Source organism: Myotis yumanensis, unplaced genomic scaffold, assembly GCF_028538775.1.
Source record: "Myotis yumanensis isolate MYYU_CA2020_CCGP unplaced genomic scaffold, mMyoYum1.0.hap1 SCAF_10, whole genome shotgun sequence".
NCBI lineage: Eukaryota > Metazoa > Chordata > Mammalia > Chiroptera > Vespertilionidae > Myotis > Myotis yumanensis.
In genome coordinates, this window is record NW_027223761.1 from 56949323 (window position 1) to 56964236 (window position 14914).

The following is a 14914-nucleotide window of genomic DNA, read 5'->3' on the forward strand; positions in this document are numbered from 1 at the left end:
GGTCAACATGCAATGGCTCACACTAGTTCCACTCCTGATAAAACAATACAGTAAATCAAATGTAAGATGATATCCTATATAATAAAACCCTAACATGCAAATCAACTGAACAGCAGAACGACTGGTCACTATGACGTGCACTGACCACCAGGGGGCAGATGCTCAACGCAGGAACTCCCCCCTGGTGGTCAGTGCACTCCCACAGGCAGAGCACTGCTCAGCCAGAAGCCTGGCTCATGGCTGGCGAGCACAGCGGTGGTGGCAGGAGCCTTTCCCACCTGCCTCCACTGCAGGAGGGCAGTAAAGAGTGAGGGGTCCTGGACTGTGACAACCCCAGACTGCAAGAGGGATCCCAGACTGCGAGAGGGCACAGGCCAGACTGAGGGACAAACCCCCTTCCCCCACCAGTGCACAAAATTTCATGCATCAGGCCTCTAGTATTAGTATAATAGAGGAACTGTAAATCAAATTAATTTTTTTCTTAAAAATAACTAACATTGAATAAAGCCAAAGTATCACACCATGGCCTTTCTTTTCAAAATAAAATAACATACAGACCTACTAATTAAAATGCTCATGTAAATTCCTACAAGGATACTCAGTACAGTATGATCTATAATACAAAACCAAAAAGAATAGGACTAAAATGGCCAATGGTAGAAAGATGTAAAACAAATTATGGTACACATTATGGGCTACTATGTAGCTATTAAAAATAAGTTAAGCTTGCATAAGAAAAATTAATAATAATATGTGTGAGATATTACTGAATTAACAATATGCATGTATATGTGTGTACCAAAAATGCAGACATAGATATAGATGTAGACAATGACATAGACTATATGGATACAAATGGTTACTTCTTAGAAGTAAAGGAAATTTTCTAACTTTTTCAACTGTATCATCAGTATTCAGTATTCAAAAGCATGTTTTTTGAAGTGTAATGTATTTTATCAATTAAGCATAAAGAACTAACTGGACAAATAATAAAAATACACAAGAAATGAAATCAATGGGTTAGTATATTTGAAATCATCATCATAATAATAATGGCCATATTACCCAAAGCAATGTATAGGTTTAATGCAATCCCTATAAAAACTTTCATGGTATTTTTTAAAGATTTGTATGGAACCACAAAAGACCCTGAATAGCCAAAGCAATCCTAAGGGAGGAAAAACAAAAAGCTAAAGATATCACATTCCCTGACTTCAAATTTTACTACAAAGACACGATAATCCAAATGCATGATATTGGCAGAAAAACAGACACGCAGACCAATGAAATAGAATTGAGAGCCCAGAAATAAATGCACGTGTATATCGGCAAATAATTTTTGACACAGGAGCCAAAAACATACAATGGAGAAAAGAAAGGCTCTTCAATAAATGGTGCTGGGAAACAGTGGAAAGCCATATGCAAACAAATGAAACCAGACTACTTATCACCACACACAAAAATCAACTCAAAATGAATAAAAGACCTAAATATAAGACCTAAAACAATAAATTACATAGAATAGAACAGAGGTACTAAACTATGGACCTTGGTCTGAGAGGGGATTTTATGAATTTGACCGTAAAGAGAATTAAAAGCAAAATAAACTAATGGAACTATATCAAGCTAAAAGGCTTCTGCACAGCAAAACAAACCACCAACAAAACAAAAATGCAACCAACTAAATGGAATAAATTTGCAAACACAACCACTGATAAGGTGTTAATATCCAAAATATATGAAGAACTCAAACAACTGAATATCAAACATATAAATAATCCAACAAAAAAATGGGCAGAGGACCTGAACAAATACTTCTCCCAATAAGACATACAGCCAGCCAAAAGATATATGAAAAGATAATCAACGTCACTAGCTGTTAGGGAAATGTAATCAAAATTACAATGAGATAGCTCATGCCTGTTAGAATGGCTATTATCAACAGGACAAATAAATGTTGGAGAGGTTGTGGAGAAAAAGGAACCCTTGTTCACTGCTGGTGGGAATGTAAACTGGTGCAGCCACTATGGAAAACAGGATAGAGGTTCCTCAAAAAATTAAGAACAGATTTACCATATAACCCAGTAACCCCTCTCCTGGGTATCCACCCAAAAATCTGAAAACATTTAAACATAAATTCACTATGTTTATTGCAGCATTATTCATGGTGGCCAACACATAGAAACTATCAAAGTCTTTCGGTAGATGATTGGATTAAGAAGATGTGGTACATATATACAATGGAATACTACTCAGTCATAAAAAAGGATGAAATATTGCCATCTGCAACAACTTGGATGGATATTGAGAATATCATGCTAAGGGAAATAACTCAGACAGAAAAAGTCAAGAACCATATAATTCACTCATGTGGAATATAAAACTGAAAGCAACAAATGAACAAACAATACAGAAAAACAAAAACTCATAGACACAGAACAGTATAGTGGTTAAAGGAAAAAGGAAGGTGGGGGAAGTTAAAGTATAAAAGTTGTCAAATATATGGTAACATAAGGAGGTTTGACTTTGGGAGGCAAACACGTAATGCAATATACAGATGATGTATCATAGACTTGTACACTTGAAAGCTCTATAATTTTATTAACCATCGTCACCCCAACAAATTTAATTAAATTTTTTAAAAAAATAAAACCCGATAGGCAAAGTTTTTACATTATAAAACCAGTAAACTACCTTATAATACTTACACTATGAGTATATTTCTTATCATGACACTATTTGAACTAGCAGGAAATTTGAGATCATCTAAATGTTCAGTTTCTCGAAGAATAGATATCTGTAGCAGATACAAACCATAGAATATGAGGCGGCTATAAGAAGCAAAGGACCAAGAAACACACAGGCACATCTGTAGACTTTGAAAACATAATACTGGGTGAAAAGAAGCAAGAAACAAAATGAGTTCTATGCACAATATCATTCTTGTGGATTGAAAGAAACATATGCATAAATACCAAAAGAAGAATACATGTCAGCACATTATTAGAAAGGTTGCTAATGTAGAGCGAAAGGAATTGGAGCCTGGAGTGTGAGAAATAATGAATGAATGAATGAATGAATGAATGAAGAAAAGAGTAAAACAGGAGCCTTGAACTGACCCATGAAGATAATGTGCTATGAACTGAGATTATACGTTTAAATCCTCTGTCCCTAACATCAAAAACCTAGGTATTTTTAAATCTTTTGTTTTTACAAAGAGGATTCACTGCTAATCCTATATAATAAAAGGGTAATATGCAAATCGTCCGAACGGCAGAATAACCAAATGCTATGACGCACACTGATCACCAGGGGGCAGACACTCAATGCAGGAACTTCCCCCTGGTGGTCAGTATGCTCCCACAGGGAGAGCGCCATTCAGCCACAAGCCGGGCTGATGGCTGGCGAGCACAGCAGCGCACCTCCGTGGCAGCGCTAAGGATGTCCATCTGCGGCTCAGGCCTAAGCTATCAGTCATCAGTTGGACATTCCTGAGGGCTCCCAGACTGCGAAAGAGATCAGGCCGGGCTGAGGGACATCCCCCCTCCCCCAGAGTGCATGATGGGCCTCTAGTGTCCTATGAAATTAGTCTTCTCATGTGTACCTAAATCTTTGGTTTGCTTGACAGACATTTTTTAAAGGCCAAGAAATTTGGAGCTAAAATTTAAAAACCAATGCAAAATGAAAAGCAATTAATTGTGAACTTAGATATTCTTGAAATTATAATTAGAAAAACAAAAACAACATAGTGTCATTGGTAAAATATCTTTTTAAATTTTCCAAAGTTAGAAATAAACTTAGTTACTGGAAACCTTTAGTGATTAGCAAACATTAACAAATAGATTTCAACATAAAAACAGTCTTAATTCAACAATGTTTTCTGAAAGAAATGAGTCTATCATCATCATAAATTTGTTTACTACAACTTTGTATTAGAAAGAAGGAAACTATTGATGACAGCCATTCTTACAGGTGTGAGGTGACATCTCATTGTTGCTTTAATTTTCATTTCTCTGATGATTATTGACAGTGAGCATCTCTTCATATGTCCATTGGTCATTTGTATGTCTTCTTTGGAAAAGAGTCTATTCAGGTCCTTTGCCCATTTTTATTTTTTTAAATATATTTTTTATTAATTTCAGAGAAGAAAGGAGGAGAGAAAGAAACATCAATGATGAGAGAGAATCACTCATCAGCTGCCTCTTGCACGCTCCCTACTGGGGATCGAGCACGCAACCTGGGCATGTGCCCTTTACCAGAATCGCACCTGGGACCCTTCAGTCTGGAGGCCAACGTTCTATCGACTGAGCCAAACCAGCTAGGTCCATTTGCCCATTTTTAAATTGGACTGTTTGTTAATTTGGAATTGAGCTGTATGAGTTATTTATTAATTTTGGACATTAACCCTGTATCACCTATCAAAATGGCTATCATCAATAAATCCACAAACAACAAGTGTTGAGGAGGATGTGGAGAATAAGAAACCCTCGTGTACTGTTGGTGCAGCCACTATGGAAAACAGTATAGAGGCTACTCAAAAAGTTAAAAATAGAACTGCCTTATGACCCAGTGATTCCACTTTGGGTATTTATCGCAAGAAACCCAAACACTAATTCAAAAGAATATATGCACCCCTTTGCTTATTGCAGAGATTCACATTAGCCAAAATACAGAAGTTATCCAAAAGTCTATCAGTTGACAAGTAGATAAAAAAAGTGGTGCTACATACATGCAATTGAATATTACTAGGCCATAAATAAAAATGAAATATTACCATTTGTGACTTAGAGAGGGTATTATGCTAAGGGAAGCAAGTCAATCAGAGAAAGACAAATACAATATGAATTCAATTATAAGGCGGAATTTAAAAAACAAAATAAATGAACAAACAAAATTGAAACAGACTCATAAACATAGAGTATTTAAACATATATCCTCAGATTCATAGACTAAACCATCACACACTGATGGTTGCCAGAGGGGAGAGGAGTTGGGGGAATAAGTGAAAAAGGTGAAAGGATTAGAAGTACAAATTGGTAGTTACAAAATATAGTCAATAATATTATAATATTGCTGTACACCTGAAACTAATACAAAATAAGAATGAATGTATACTATAATTGAAATATAAAAATTTTAAAAAAGAAGGAGCCAGCCAGTGTTGCTCAGTGGTTGAGGGTAGACCTATAAACCAGGTCGCGGTTTGCTTCCCGGTCAGGGTACCTGCCCAGGTTGTGGGCTCAGTCCCCAGTGTGGGGCATGCAGGAGGCAGCCAATCAATGATTCTCTTTCATCATTGATGTGTGTGTGTTTTTTCTCTCTCTCCCTACCTCTCCTTTCCTCTCTTAAAATAATAAAAATATATTTTAAATAAATGATGAATAAAATTAAAAAGGAAAGTAACACTTTTCTAGGTGCTCACACTCATTTTTTCCTCATCCTATTTAATCCCCTCCTTTTAAAAAATCATACCAGAGAGAAATTAGGTGAAACTATGCAAAATGGCCATTTTTGTAAATCAAAATTTTTTAATACTGGAATTTTCACATAGTTCAATTTAATAATATAATTCTCAATTTAAAACTGAGAAAACTAAGGCTTTGAAGATTTCAATACTTAAAGGCATAGTTGCTAAGAGTTAAGGTCGCTATTTCAACTTCAGTCAATTTGTTTACAAAACATGTTCTTTTCAGTACATTATGTTACCATTGAATTTTCACAGGTATTACTATATTTGAAATTTAAGCTAATAGTTGCTTCATGCTTAGGAAAAAAGCAATAGTAGACACTGGGTTTTAACTAGAATTAGAATGAATGTCATTCAAAACTTTTAACAATTTAAATTTTATACATTTGTAATCTGTGAATTAAAAAAAAATTCATTTTCTTCTTTAAGGATGACACACTCAAGCTTTAAAACCAGTACAATCTAAGACATGTTTTCTTCAGGCAAACCAAAACTAAGGAAGTCTTGTAGACCCATTATGATCCAAGACTCTAAACTCTTCCAAGATTTTCATTTGAGTCATTCTCGCGCTGTTTTACATTTTCAAAAATATACAAGATCAAAATAGTTGAAAAGTTCAATGATGGGTTCCAGAAAGAATGAGCCAAAACCCAACCCCCAGAAAAATTCCATGTAGGTAACAAATGTCATTCCACCAATGCCAAACAGCAAATGCCATTTGTCAAGTAGAACTTTTATACTGTTCTACATTCCTGTGGTTTAATATGAGTCATTGTGTTCCAATTGAAATCCATTAATATAGACCACTGATGATATCTGCTTGGTTTTCCATTTAGATATTCTGAGCTATGAAAAAAAAAAAAGGAAAAAGAAAAATGTATCTTCACCTTTGTTGGCTTTATAAATGTGCTTTTGGGCCCATGCTTTTCAAACCAAGAGAATGAACAAAGCTCAGAGACACCCAAAGTAACTTATCTAATGAAACTTGGCCAAGGAGAATCAGTGGGAGGTAAAAGCAATCATCATCCTATCTGTTCTGTATTCTCAATAGGTGGTTCTTATTCTATTGTTCCACAACAGTCTCCTTTTAGGGTACCCTCACGAACCTTGAAATCCGTGTTCTCATAGGAGAGGGGGTTTACTCAGGATAAGATGCTAACTGGAAGGCATGTAAAAGAGAGTGTATTTGGGGGGACAGGAAGTTAAAAAAGAAAATCAAAATTATAGCAAGGGGAAAAAGAAGCTTGTTTGGATCACTGCCACTTCAGATCCTCCAATGGACCTGAGCTTTCCAGATTACATTAAACAAACTACTTGCAATTTTTTAAATCAACTGTTTGAAAATCCTATCATAGGAAAAAGGAATATGGTCAGAAAGGCTTTCACCATAGATCATTTCATTAATTAAATGGTGTTAATGCACCTACTTAAAAAAAAAAACAACCTGATATATAAAATGCTTTCACTTTGTGTACATTTCTCATCTCTTCTTGTCTCAAGCTACATCAGATCCCTAATATTCTTGATGTGTCTAGACCTTTAACAATTTCCAAATCCATGAAAGCCTTAAAAGTATGCATTTTCCCCCTGTAGAACATGTATTGGATTTATTCATCCGTAGATAAGAGTCATTGTCAAATTCAACTTTCCCATTTCTAAAAATGTAAACAAATTCTAGTGATCATGAAATGTCCATCTTTTCCTTACTCTATCTACTTTTTTTTAGTCCCATTATTAGAATGCAACAGAAACTACTTTTCATCACATGGCTTAACCTTATCACATTACAAAGTTACATTAAGACATGGAAACGAAGAGGTGAAGTAAGCTCACTCCCATCTAGGTAATTTACCTTTCTACTAAGGTCTCACTCTTAGTTCATGCCTTTGCAAAATCATTAATTATAATATGCCACAGGCCTTCCAGATCCCACATAAGTAGTCACCACTGTAAGTGTAAAGCATACTGGATGTTATGAGCCATGTAATGCTTTTCTGTCATGAATATGAAATCTCATTCCTTTGACCAAAGTATCTTTTATGACTCCTAGATGGGCTCTGATAATGGTACCATGGCTGGAGCCTTAAAATCTGGGAGGAATTAACAGAAAAGTCTGTGATAACAACCATTTTTTTTAAAACATCTGTGATGCTTTCAGTTCTTCAAAGTAGGTCTGTATCCATTAAGTCCTCTAATCCTCAGCACAGCACTCTGAGATAAGGGGGTTAGTTTCATCACGTTTCACTGGCTACAGACATGTTAAGTGAATAGTTGTATATGGCTATACAGGATGAGAGAAGAGAGAAGGAAAAAGAAAAGCAGCATTTGGGGACTCTTATTAGATAATGGGCTTTATGCTAGGAATTGTAATCCATGAGAAAGTTATTTATAATTTCCATGTTTTAGCTTCCTCTTATGTAATAGCACCTACCATTTAGATTAGATAAGGCACTGACACTGAATGTATAAAAAATTTAACACCATGTCTGGCCCATGAGAACATTTTAATGAATGTCGACTCTAACTATTATTATTATGTATTTATTTTAATTTTCTCTAGGTTTCACGATGATTTTGTGAAATAGCCATTATTTCCCTTGTTTATATATTGAAGACTCCAAGATTTTATGAAGATTAATAAATGTTCCTTTGAATGAAATGCATTCTACCTCAAACTGAAATTCCATCCAGCAATCGTAACCAAGTTGCCATAAAATGTGTGCCAATTACAAATTTCAGCAGATAGCTGATATCAGGGTCAGGGAGGAAGCCAGAGGTCAACCAAAGGAAAGAATGTTTCCAGTCCTACCATCTGCTATATGCTCACTAAGTTCCTTCCATCTTTACATTTCTATAAATTCTTTTAATATTTTACTTATAAATAATTTATAGTATTATGATTTAGTACTATTAATAGTATTATTAGCATTAAAACTAAACCATATTACTTAGTATATACAATAATAGCTATCTTTTGCTGAGTGCACATGCACCAAGTGCTAAGCATTTCACCTGCACTAACGTAAGAGGAAAGTTTAAGCCTAACTTTCTTTATAGATGATTTAAACTTAGGCTCAGAGAAATAATTTGTCACAATCATAAAGACAGATAAATGCCTGAGCCAAGATTCAAACTCCCATGTAGTTCCAAAGCCCATGATCTTGTCAGAAAGGAATTAGAGTTGTTTGATTTTCTTCCCCAGAATTACCTGGGCACTTTAAAAATCAATTTTATGATCAATGAAATGCTTAGTATGATGAACTAGAAACACTGACTAGAGATAGAAGACCTACCAACCACATTGAACTTTCCAGTGAGTCAATAAAGAAGACATTTAACTATACCAAGTTGATCTGTCAAATGAGAAATGAACTAGAACAATCCCCAAGGTCCCGATAACATTCTGAAAGTCAGCAAGCTCCTCTCCCTTAGACTAGGTGTTCCCCAGGGGAAAGCATATAATATGCAGCCTCCAGAACTGTGAGGAAATAAATTTCTGTTATTTGAGCCACCCAGACTGTAGTACTTACTAGTAGTTATGGAAGCATCGGCAAATTAATACAATAGGTATCAGGATACCTACTAACTGTACAAGTCTGACTCAAGCTTAAGAATAAAAATAGAACTCCCGTGCACTGTTGGTGGGAATGCAAATTGGTGCAGTCACTATGGAAAACAGTATAGAGATTCCTTAAAAAACTAAAATGTTAGATGATAAAAAGACAACAAAGAATTATGGCACATAGAATGTGATTAATAAATTGTAATACTTATAATTAGGTTGAACCACTTGAAATGGCTGATACTTGGCTATTTTTGTTCTATCAAATGGCAATTCCACATAGCTTAGCTTATTGTTGCAAAGAGGCTGAGAGCACAGTGGTTAAGAACCGGGATGTTTGGGCTAGAGTCCTACCTCTGTGACTCACTAGCAAGTCACAGAACTTTTCTATTTCAGTTCCTTAGCTGCAAAATTTAAATATCTACTCCATAGGATGGGTGAAAGATTAAATAAATTAATCAACACAAAACTCTTAGATTAATGCCTGATACTTAGTTCTCAATAAATGTAATGTTATTGATATTATTAATAATGAAATGAAGAAGGTACATTTGAAAATCTCTGAACTTAACTCCAACACCCAATTCTATGCTGTTTTGGATGGTGTTGATTAAAGAGGATTATACAGGGGCCATTTAGCTGTATAAAACAAAGAGGTTAAACATTAAGTGCTAAAATACTGTAGAATCAGGAATTATTTAAATAAAAATGTCTCATATTTCTTTAACAATTTGTCTGAGAAAAGTCTGAAACAACTGGAATACTGAAAATATGTTACGTTGGGGATAACTTAGTACTTTTCCTTAACTTCTTAAATTACTAAACGTCTTTAAATATCATTTCATATAAGATGAAAAGCTGCCGAAACCGGTTTGGCTCAGTGGATAGAGCGTCGGCCTGCGGACTGAAGGGTCCCAGGTTCGATTCCGGTTGGGGGCATGTACCTGGGTTGCGGGCACATCCCAGGGGGATGTGCAGGAGGCAGCTGATCCGTGTTTCTCTCTCGTCGATGTTTCTGACTCTCAGTCTCTCTCCCTTCCTCTCTGTAAAAAATCAATAAAATATATTTTTTAAAAAAAAGATGAAAAGCTAGAGGTCTATTATGTATAAAGTTTAATAGGTTCTTTCACAGGTTCATAGAGTTGTTCATTGTAAGAGACTAAGTATTGGACTGACAGGATGAACAGATCAGAATGGTAACAAACCCACTAATTGAGTGGCTGATAGTGAGCAAATCACTTCAACCTCATTTTTCTATTTGGGAAACTGAGGAAGAAATCTAAGATATTAAAGCTCTCTTCTAAATCTAAAAGTCTATGAGTCTCTATTTTAAAAAATATATTTTATTGATATTTTTACAGAGAGGAAGGTAGAGGGATAGAGAATTAGAAACATCGATCAGCTGCCTCCTGCACACCCCCTACTGGGGATGTGCCTGCAACCAAGGTACATGCCCTTGACCTGAATCGAACCTGGGACCCTTGAGTCCGCAGGCTGACGCTCTATCCACTGAGCCAAACCGGTTAGGGTGAGTCTCTATTTTAAACAGATTAAGAATATAATGATGGCATCAAAGTAATACAACCTATTTTGCCTGTCAATAAATAGGAAGTAAATTATTTTCAAACAACAGAATATTAAAAAATAAAAGGAAACAAAAAATACACTTAGTTAAAAATATCCCAAATTGAAACCACAGTACAGTATTCTGTGCAATAAAGGGGGAAAAGTTAATGATCAAGCCTTTTCTGAAATTGATAGGAGGCATATACTCCTCCTCAGCAGAATTCAAGCTGCCTAGGCTAGCACTGAAAACAATACTGACTTAAAATCCTAGGTCCATTGGTCCTTAGACTCCATTCTCTGACCTTAAGAAACTTACATGACATCAGATTTCTGTCTCTGAAATATGTTAATTATGATATAACTTCTAGGTCTCTTGAGAGGGTAAATTAGTTAATGTTTCTAAGTCACTTAAAGGATAATGATTGACCAGAGAAAGATCATCATTGTGAAATCAGAAAAACAAAACAAAACACTCAATGCTCAAGACATTCTTCTAATTAACATAGGTATCTCAATAAGAGCTTTAAAAAAATGATCTTTAAAAAAAGATCTTCATGACCATGACCATGTAGAAGATCTAAAATAATAATTGCAAGGCAAAGCAAAACAATTTACATTCTCATTATGGCATTATAAGAATAAGTAGGTTAAAAGTGAACAGTCCATATACATATGTTAGTTTTGGGGGAAAGATATAAAACCAAGACACATTGAATCTGATATCATTAAACTCATTCTCTTCTCCAATTAAAATGTTTATATCAATTAAGTGATATCCTTTAATTGTTAAAATGTCAGAAATACAACTCAAATAGGTGACTACAAATGTGAAGGTTTCTATAAATAGTATTCTCAGTTAAATTGCTTTGACATTTCAAAAAATTTAACAAATTAATTTTTTAGAGTTGGTCACAACACATTAGTTCTTCCATTAAAGTACGAGCAACTACATTTTCCAACACTTGAAAATAAATAAGTCTCAAAAACAGATTTAATCTTAAGTAATCAATGGAGTCCTTTATTTAAAAAATAATGTTACCCCAGTAAATGGAATTTTTAAAATAGTTGCTATAGGAAGATGGAGAAAGTTACTGTTTGGTTTGTTCATTTGTTTGAATGTTGCTTTGGCTTTCCTCAAAGGATTGCTTTTCCCTCTTACGTAATTCTAAGATTCCAATATTCACAGCATGTCATAATTAAACATCTTCTAGAAAGTACACAGTCTGATTAGAACATTAACTCAGGCATAAACCAGCCGTGACCATGCTGCCTCCAGGACTGGGTCAAATCAGTCTTGGAAAGAACAATCATGATGAAACTTGACATATTAATTCCAATATTTTTTTATCTTCCATCATTTAAGGTCTTCTTTTCCCTGTCAGTTCTTTTTTTTTTTAATATATTTGTATTGATTTCAGGGAGGAAGGGAGAGGGAGATATAGAAACATCAATGATAAGAGAGAATCATTGATCAGCTGCCTCCTGCACACCCTACACCAGGGACTGAGCCTGCAACCCAGACATATGCCCTGACCAGGAATCAAACAATGACCTCTGGGTTCATAGGTCGACAATCAAGCACTGAACCACACCAGCTGGACTCCTTGTCAGTTCTTACTCTTTAATTTTGGTGAGAACAATCTCTTAGCCTACTAGTAATAAAAATGGCTATCTCAGTTCTGAAAATTAAATACCTTTACCTTCATTCTCAAAGGCTCCCATTACCAGATTAGGGAAAAGTCAGAGATGTTTTTACAGTTACGTATCAATAACTAAAGCCCACAACTTACCCTCCAATATCAGCTCCTATTTTGAAGAGGGAGAGCAAGAGGACTACCTATATTCTGATGTCTTTTTATTGAACTGAGTTTTGGCTTGGTGCTTGCTTTCAAGTAGAATAAGTGCATATGGCCATGAGGGTGAGAATATCTTCCCCACAGTCTACACTGTGCTGCCCAAAATGGTGGCCACTAGCCATAGATGGCTGTTGAGCATGTAAAATATGTGTAGAGCCATCAAGGAACTAAATTTTTTAATTTTATAAATGTTATTAACATAAATTAAAATTTAAAAGCTGATAATCATTTGTGTTATTGGAAAAGTTTTAAATATGTCTGGAACAACTTGAATATGGGAATCCACTATAACATCTGTAAAAGTTTCTGATTTCAAAACATCGGTCAAGTATTTCTGATGAAAACTTACAGACTGAACTGTGACGGGCATATGTGTAAAGCTATATTTCAAAGAATTAAACAAAAATAATATAAAATACCTAATTAATAATTTTTTTCAAATATTGATCGCATATTGAGTACTTCAATCTATTATACTACTTTGGATATATTATTAGAAATAAAATATATTCTTTAAGTTAATGCCACTGGCTTCTTTTTATATGTACTACTAGGAAATTTTAAGTTACGGCGTATGACTCATCCTATATTTCTACTGGGCCGCACAAATAATGAATAAATACTAACCAGTGGCCTAAGTATCTGCGATGGGCCAGTGAAGTGGTTTAGAAAATCTGTATAGTATGAGAAAGAAGCAAAAGGCCAGACAGCAGTGTGTTCAGATCTGAGGGACTTGAGCAAGCCACTCTGTTTCCGTAGCCGGTATTGCTCCATGTGTAAAATGGGAAGAATAGTTTCCGGGCTTAAACTAAATATTTATAAAGTTATAAAGTGCCCAGTTTATCATCGGTTTAAATAAACTGCTGAATAAATAGTTTTGCAATGGAAAGCAGAGACTTCAAACAACTACTAAGAATTACCGGCTTCTCAGTGTCAATGAATACTGCCTCCGACACATACTTTGCGAGACCTAGAAAGGAAACACTACAGAAATCCTCTGCATGAGCTTACGGGCAGGCTGAAGTCTTGATGAGTGGAAAGTAAAAGCCTGTCATCGGTTGGTCCTTCTGGCCACACTGATCTTCCAGGGCACTTTGCAGCCAGCTGACAAGAAGAAGCAACTTTTCTTAGGCACTACTAGCCTCCTCTGACAGTTTCCTCCACTTCACTCCAGCAGACATTATCTTTGGTACTTAAAAGAGTCAGTCATTTAAACCCAGAAAAGTATAAATTATAAATCAAGAAAATTTGACCCACTTGAGAGATTAACAAATATTTCACAGTGAACAACCAACGTTTCTTTAATGAATGGAAGAACTGATGAAGGACTGCAGCAAGGTCTGCCTCCATTGAACGCATTGCACCGGGCCACCCAACTCCCACTTACCCCCAACATCTGGTGGAGGTAGTGGTATTCTGGCCCTTGGTTATACTGCAGGAAGGTTTTCCAGAAAAGCAGGACGTTCAGGGCCAGCCAGATCAGCTAAATCACACAAAAGGAGAGAGAAAACAAAAAGTAAACATAAACATGACCTGATGAGCGGAAACCTGAAGTACATTCCTTGGACACAATACTTTCAATGGAACCTCAATTAGTAACAGCGGAAAGCAATCTGAAAACCACTCCAAGAAAAACACATCTGACCTCACTCAGCCCCTGCACCCAAGAGGAAGCATTTGGGCTGTCAACAGGTCTCCTGGATGATCTGCAGACATCCCTTGCTTGCAGGGCACACACGGGACTCAGAAATGAGTGATAGCACCTGGTCCCCAGCGATGTGTATTGTTAAAATACACCATCAAGCGGAAGCATTCTGGGCAGAGAGCAAAGAAGGGACGATGTTTAAAGGGTTAAGAAAAGGCTGAGTTCATTACAGTGATCCCTTCTCCCTTCCTCCACAGCCGCTCACCCCTCGGGGCAGAGGAAAGGTCTCTGGCTTTTGCAGAAAGGGTGGCATCTTTATGATCTCCGGGTAGTAACCGCGGGAAGTTTTCTGAGTTGAGAATGTTCGAATTCGAGGCAAAACTTCCACTTCCAGCCTCCCACCCGCGCACGCTCGGAGAATGAATCAAAATCTGTCTCCGGGAGAGACCAAACGCGGGGACAGCCTGCCCGCCATCCTACCAGGCAGAGGTGTTTAACCCCTTCGTTGTCCAGCCAGCTCCTCCAGGACACAGCCATGCCGCCCCGCTGCGCCGAGCTCGCCGCCCGCCGGCCCGGGAAGGAGCGGCGGCGGCCGGGGCCGTGGGTACAGGAGCGCGGGCGGGGGCGGGCCGGGCCGGAGGCGGAGGGCGGTGGTCAAAGACCGAGTGGAAGCGCGAGGCCGGCGCGGAGCCAGCCCGGGCGGGGTCTGCGCCCCGAGTGAGCCGGGTCTTCCGGGCGCCGCGGCTCCGGTTCCAGACGCAGCGGGTCTGCGCGGGCCACTCGGCGGCCCCGGCCCCGCTCCGAGCGCGCGCTCCCCG

The 14914-nt window shown here is 37.1% G+C and overlaps 1 protein-coding gene across 2 annotated transcripts in view; it reads right to left on the reverse strand.

The window, feature by feature from the left end:
* NOX4 (NADPH oxidase 4) overlaps window positions 1-14633 on the reverse strand; it is a 161007-nt gene extending 146374 nt beyond the window's left edge. The window contains exons 1-2 of one of the 2 annotated variants that reach the window (XM_070425837.1): window positions 14577-14633; window positions 13839-13934 (exon numbers count right to left, since the gene is read on the reverse strand). In XM_070425837.1, the coding sequence (XP_070281938.1) occupies window positions 13839-13934; window positions 14577-14633 (153 nt within the window). Of the gene's footprint in view, window positions 1-13838; window positions 13935-14576 lie in introns of those variants that run through there. The other variant, XM_070425838.1, reaches the window with a different exon arrangement.
* Window positions 14634-14914: the final 281 nt, after the last annotated feature.